At 45.8% G+C, this 7126-nt stretch overlaps 1 protein-coding gene across 1 annotated transcript in view; it reads left to right on the plus strand.

The window, feature by feature from the left end:
- Positions 1 to 7126, plus strand: part of YLPM1 (YLP motif containing 1) — a gene marked incomplete at its 5' end in the record, with an annotated part of 38401 nt that overhangs the window by 4312 nt on the left and 26963 nt on the right. Inside the window, one exon of the mRNA XM_010135799.1 lies at positions 5852 to 7092. Coding sequence (XP_010134101.1) covers positions 5852 to 7092 — 1241 coding nt within the window. The remainder of the gene's footprint in view (positions 1 to 5851; positions 7093 to 7126) is intronic.

Consider the following 7126-nt stretch of genomic DNA (forward strand, 5'->3'; position numbering starts at 1 on the left):
CCTCCCCAGCCACTCTTCCCCAAGCCTGTAACATTGCAGCGGGTTGTTGTGACCCAAGTGCAGGACCTGGCACTTGGCCTTTTTGAACTTCATAGCATGGGCCTCGGCCCATCGATCCAGCCTGTCCAGATCCCTCTGTAGAGCTTCCCGACTTTCAGGCAGATCAACACGCCCACCCAACTTGGTGTCATCTGCGAACTTACTGAGGGTGCACTCGATGCCCTCACCCAGATCATTGATAAAGATGTTAAAGAGAACAGGCCCCAGTACTGAGCCCTGAGGAACACCACTGGTGACCAGCCACCAATTGGATTCAACTCCATTCACCAGCACTCCCTGGGCCTGGCCATCCGGCCAGTTTTTGATCCAGTGAAGAGGACACTCATCCAAGCCACGAGCAGCCTGTTTCTCCAGGAGAATGCTGTGGGAAACGGTGTCAAAGGCTTTACTAAAGTCTAAGTAGACAACATCCACAGCCCTTCCCTCATCCACTAAGCGTGTCACCTTGTCGTAGAAGGAGATCAGGTTGGTCAAACAGGACCTGTCCAAGCCACGAGCAGCCTGTTTCTCCAGGAGAATGCTGTGGGAAACGGTGTCAAAGGCTTTACTAAAGTCTAAGTAGACAAGATCCACAGCCCTTCCCTCATCTATTAAGTGGGTCACCTTGATACAGAAGGAGGTGAAGTTAGTCAAGCAGGATGTGCCTTTCATAAACCCTTGTTGACTGGGCCTGAACACCTGGTTGTCCTATACGTGCCATGTGATGGATCTCAGGATGATCTACTCCATAACCTTCCTCAGCACTGAGGTCAGATTGACAGGCCTGTAGTTGCCTGGATCCTCCTTCCGGCCCTTTTTGTAGATGGGTGTCACATTTGCTAACTTTCAGTCAACTAGCACCAACCCAGTTAGCCAGGACTGCTGGTAAATGATGGAAGGTGGCTCGGTGAGCACTTCTGTCAGCTCCCTCATAAATCTTGGATGGATCCCATCCAGCCCCATAGACTTGTGCACATCTAAGCTGTGCGATAGGTCACTGATTGTTTCCTCTTGGGTTATGGGGGCTTCATTCTGCTTCCTGTCTCTGTCTTCCAGTTCAAGGAGCTGGGCACTCAGAGAACAACTAGTCTTTAAAGACTGAGACAAAGAAGACATTTAATACTTTGGCCTTTTCCTCATCGTTTGTCGCTCTGTTTCCCCTTCCATCCAGTAAAGGATGGAAATTCTCCTTAGCCCTCCTTATACTGTTAATGTATTGTTTTTAAAAACGTTTTTATTGTCATTTATGGCAGCAGCCAGATTACATTACAGCTGAGCTTTGGACTTTCTAGTTTTATCTCTGCACAGTTTCAGAAAATGCTTGTAGTCTTCCTGAGTATCCTGACACTTCCTTCATAGGGCACAGGCTTTCATTTTCCTCCTGAGTTCCAGCCAAGGCTCTCTGTTTAGCCAGGCTGGTCTTCTACCCCACTGTCTCGTCTTAGGGCACACTGGAACAGCTTGTTCTTCCACTGTAAAGATTTCCTTCTTGAGGAATATCCATCCTTCCAGCCCGTCAGGGCTGCCTCCCGAGGGACTCTGCCAACAGGCCAGAGTCTGCCCTTCGAGAGTCCAAGGCGGCAGTTCTACTGACCCTCCTCCCTACTTCTTCAGGAATTGAAAACTCTACCATCTTGTGATCACTATGTACAAGTCAATTCAATTATTCAATTGTTTCTATCCTTTCGTACTCTTCTAGACTTCACAATCGTATAGTCATGTTTATTTCCCTTCTCCTTGCTTCCAAAGTTGATGATTCATGAGTAATAATTCATTAATTGCTAGCAATGTAAATGATTTTTTTATAACTTTAATTTTTTGCCTTCTGATACTTTTTTAAAAGTGTTGCTTCTAGTCCTGGAGGTGTGTTGGATGTACAGTTCTAAACAGACTGTTTTCATGATTTGCTAGTTTGTGTGTTTTTATGTGCAGTGGTTTAGAGCTCAGTGATGTGCAATGATAAGCTATGGATAATCAAAAATTTTTAGAATGCATATATAGGAGCTCTGGTTTTGAGCATATGGTGTTTAACACTGTGACCTGTATTGTGATTGCATGACAATTCAAGGGTTTTATCAAAGCTTTCCCAAAAATCTGTTTATGTTTTTTCTCAGTATAGTTATAGAAGAGGGAACTTTAATAAATTTCGAACTGAAATTGGGATAAATTAATGTTGTGTGTTACCTGCTGCCATCCCAGCTAAAAAGTCCCTCGTAATGACTAGACGTATAAAGAGACACACAAACTTCACCACTTTTCAGCAATTCACTTTCCTCTAAAGGACTAACTGAAACTAGTGTTCAGAATTTTGAGGATGAAGTGTGTCTTACAGTATCCTATCTTCTAGCTATACCTTCAGTGTAGAAACCGATCTTTCAAATCTGAGTTATCTTGCCACTGCACTTTGTAATTTCTTCTTTTTATCTCTCCTTGTTCATCTCAACCTGCTCCTACCCCCAAAAATGGTAGTTTATCCTGTTAACTTATTGGGATCATTAAAATTCTTAGAGGTTGTATTAATTATCTTGTTTGGTAAATTGTTCACTGAAACAGTACATTCTGCAACAACTGCTGTTGATAACTAGGTGGTAATGAATTAATATCCATAGAATAATTGAATAGTTTGGGTTGGAAGTGATCTCTAAAGATCCTCTAGTCCAACCTCCCTGCAGTGAGCAGGGACATCTTCTGCTAGGTCAGGTTGCTCAGAGCCTCATTCAACTTGACCTTGAATATTTCCATGGATGGGACTTCTGCCACCTCTATGGACAACCTGTGCCAGTGTTTCACCACCCTCACTGTAAAAAATTTCTTCCTTATCTACTCCGAATCTCCCCTCTTTTAGTTTAAAACCATTATCCCTTGTCCTGTTGCAGCAGGCCTTGCTAAAAAGGTTGTCCCCATCTTTCTTATGGGCCCCCTTTAAGTACTGAAAGGCTGCAATAAGATCTCCCTGGAGCCTTCTCTTCTCCAGGCTGAACAACCCCAAGTCTCTCAGAGCCCACGTGCTCCATCCTTCTGATCTTTTTGTGGCCTGCTCTGGACCCGTTGCAGTAGGTCCATGTCTGTCTTGTGCTGAGGAGTCCGGAGCTGGACACAGTATTCCAGGTGGGGTCTCAACAGAGCTGGGTAGAAAATTACCTCCCTTGAGCTGCTGGCCGGGCTTCTTTTGATGCAGGCCAGGATAGGGTTGGCTTCTGGACTGCAAGCACATGTGCCAGCTCACGTCCAGCTTTTCATCCCCCAGTACCCCCAAGTCTTTCTCCACAGGGCTGCTCTCAATGACGTCATCCCCAGCCTGTATTACTATTGAGGATTGCCCCAGTCCAGGTGCAGGACGTCGCACTTGACCTCATTGAACCTCATGAGGTTCACATGGGTCTACTTCACCAGCTTGTACGGGTTCCCTGGGTGGTGTCCTGTCCCTCTGGTGTGTCAACTGCACTGCTGAGCTTGGTGTTGTCTGCAGACTTGCTGCACTTTCAGTCAGTCCCACTGTCTGTGTCACTCATGAAGATACTAAACAACACTGGTCCCAGTATGGACCCCTGAGGGATGCCACTTATCACCAGTCTCCATCTGAACACTGAGCTGTTGACCAGTACCTTCTGGATCCAACCAATTCCTCATCCTCCAAGCAGTCCACCCATCAAATCCATATCTCTGCAATTTAGAGAGAAGGATGTTGTGGGGGACCCTCAAAGGCTTTACAGAAGTCCAGATAGACAACATCCATAGCTCTTCCCTTGTCCACTGATGCAGTCACTCCATCATAGAAGGTCACTACGTTGGTCAGGCAAGATTTGCCTCGGTGAAGCTATGCTTGCTGTTTGAATCCACTTCCTGTCTTGTGGGATTTCTTCAAGAAAATGGACATATTTTGGGCAATCCAGAATCTTATTTTGAGTTAGCAAAGCTATAATTCTAAAGTTCGCTTAAAGTCTGCCTTTAAAAGTCTGCTTTAGCAGCTAACAGAACCTCGGCTCTCAGGTAGCAAAAGTGCAGTTTTACAAAGTTCTTTGTTTGAAATTACTTATCAGAGCTCTGCAACTCAGTTATCAAAACTTTAATTAGCAAGGATCTTTGTTTAAAAAAAACTGCTGAGAAGTGAGAACTCTGAGCCAAGGTCAAATGACTTATTAATTTCGAGCAGGTGTGTTGAACAAGTTTTCTAAGTGAGGTAATCATAGGGGGGCTTTTCGTTAACCTAATACATAATTAATGACAAGTAACGAATCGTGCTGCCTAAAAATGATGTAACCGGTTACTAATGAATTAACTTTTTTAACCAGTGACAAATCATAATGTTTAGATATGATGTAATGGTGTTTACTAATGAATTAGCTATGATATAAAAATAAGAGCTATCTGGGAATAAATGGACACCTGTCGTTATCACATTGATACGTGTGGCTGTATTGTGTCTAAGCCTCCTGCGTCGTTTTGTTTTTTAACACTGTCTTCCATGTTCCTTAGCATAGCTGCCAGGAGGATCTGTTCTATGATCTTCCCAGGCACAGAAGTGAAGCTGACAGATCAGGAGTTCCCAGGGTCCTCCCAGGACTCCCAGAGTCCTCCTTTCTACCCTTTTTAAAAATGGGTGTAATGATTCCACTTTTTCCAGTCACCGGGGGCTTCACTTGACTGCCATGACTTTTCAGATACCATGGAGGGTGGCTTGGCAACCACATCAGTGAATTCCCTCAGGACTCTGGGATGCATCTCGTCAAGCCCCATACACTTACGTATGTTCAGGTTCCTCCGATGGCCACAAATCTGATGATCTTGTACAGTGAGAGGAACTTCACTCCCCCAGTCCCTGTCTTGTGGTCCATCCACGCCAGAGGTATGGGAAGAGAGGTTGCCAGTGAAGACTAAAGCAAAAGAGATGTTCATTACCTTGGCCTTCTCCTCATCCATTTTTACCAGTTTGCCAGTAGTCTTCATCAGGCTTTCTTTGACCTTCCTTTTCTGGCTGACTTACCTGTAGAAGCCCTTCTTATTACTCTGCATTGCTTGTTCAGCTCCAGCTGCGCTTTGGCCTTCCTGGCCCCATCCAGTGAGACACAACTGTGAATCCTGAACACCCAAGCAACTTGACTTCAGATATGAGTTCTCTATTTTGTGTAAAACCAATTTGATTTGTTTTAGTCTATTATGTAAATCAGTATTTTAGCATATGCTTAAAGATTGGGTTTTTTACTTATCAGCTTTGTTAAATATGGTTGCATGAATTAATAGGTTTGCCTAACCTGTTTCCTCATATTCAAGCAACAGCAGTTGTATGTGCTCTCAAAAGGAATTTTAAAAGTGGTTCAATACAAATATATATGTTTTAGGTGTATTATTTTGCATGGACTTAGGCAATATCACAGTTTGCACTCTCTGAAAGGATCTGTACTTAAAGATTTTTCTAGATGGCATGCATCACCATAGTTTAATAGGCTTGTTGCATACTATCAAAACAGAAGTTAAATGAGTTGATAGCTTCCATTTAACCAAAGTTGAAAGCTTTGTTTTAAATGAGTTTGTCTGCTTTCTTTGTGCATCAGGTTGCAGTCCTGAGATACTGGAGCCTTTCAGGGTCTGCAATCTGCAAGTGACTTAAGCTGGTCTTCAGTGGACAATGTTGAATTGAAGAACATGTCTCAGGGCTTTTGCACTGATTCAGTAGGGATTGATCTAAGGCACACTAGGATTCGTCAGACAGAAGTGACTTGAGGCAGGGGGGTGGGGGGAGAAGAAACTCTCTTTCAGAGGATTTTAATTTGACATGTTCATTTGAATAAAATTTCCATTATGTCGTCTATAGATTTGATGGATCTCGAGGAAGAGGATATGACAAATTTGAAGGCTCAAGACAGAGAGGGCCTCGTTTTGACTCCCAGCGCTCAGAAGGAGGATACCGGTCACGTTTTGACCGACAGAATACAGATGGACAGTTTTCAAGCAGATGGGGGTCTATTCCAAGAGGACCAGCAGCGCAGTTTTATACTTCAACAAATGCATCACACGGACATGGTTCCCGACCTAGTGGTCCACGGTGGAGGGGCCCCAGGCCTCACTTGGGACAGCAGCAGCAGTCACAGGCAGACTCACAGTCAGAAAACAAAGAACCTTTTACAGATGTGGCTGGAAGTCAGCAGACTGTAAGCAGAACACAGTCTACTCCTGATCCACAGAGTGCAGGTGCCACTGAGCCAAATGAGGCCCTGACAAACACTCACCAGGAACCGTCCAAACCTGAAGTCAAAGAAACTATTTCAGACCCTCCTAAGAAGTGGACATGGAGTTCACATGATCCTAACCAGCAAGTAGAAGAGACCAAAGCACCTACTCCACCTATTCAGAACCAGAAATCAACATCCGTTTCTAGTAGCCCTGTAGCTTTGCAGTCAGGTATTGCAAGAACAGGTGGTGTGGTAACTCCTGTAACAGGAGATCAGGATTTGGATTCACCGGATAGCCAGTTGATTGCTTCAGATAGCACTGAGTGCCTATCTGGACTAGAAGGCAGAGCGAAGGGCTTGTACATGCATGAAGACAGAGGCAAGGGACCTCTAAGTAGAGGAAGAGGCCAGGGCAGACTGAATGATGGCCGTGGCAGAGGGCAGGGGGATGGCCGAGGCTGGGGAATGGGCCGTGCCAGGGGGATGGGAAGGGTAGATGGTGGCCGGGGAATGGGAAGAATGGATGGTGGTTGGGGAATGGGAAGGATGGGTGATGGCCATGGTCGGGGAATAGGCAGGATGGACAATGGCCGTGGCAGAGGGTATGTATACAGAGGCAGAGGGCAAGCTAGGGAGGCATCCATCCGTGGCAGGGGGATGTTCAGGAGAGCAGGCAGCAGGGAAAGGATGCCAGGTAGGCGGTCAGGGAGCAGGGAGAGGGTGCCAGACGGACAGTCTGGCAGCCGGGAGAGGGGACTGGGTGGACGGTCAGATAGCCATGAGAGGGTATTCTCTAGCCGCGACAGAGAGCTAACTGGACGGACAGGCAGCCGGGACAGGGGACGGGCAGGTAGTCAGGAGAGAGGCCTGGTCAGGCGGGCAGGTAGCTGGGAGAGGGAGCCCATGCGGCAGGCGGG

Source organism: Buceros rhinoceros, unplaced genomic scaffold (genome assembly GCF_000710305.1).
Source record: "Buceros rhinoceros silvestris isolate BGI_N320 unplaced genomic scaffold, ASM71030v1 scaffold3845, whole genome shotgun sequence".
In the NCBI taxonomy this organism is placed as follows: Eukaryota; Metazoa; Chordata; class Aves; order Bucerotiformes; family Bucerotidae; genus Buceros; species Buceros rhinoceros.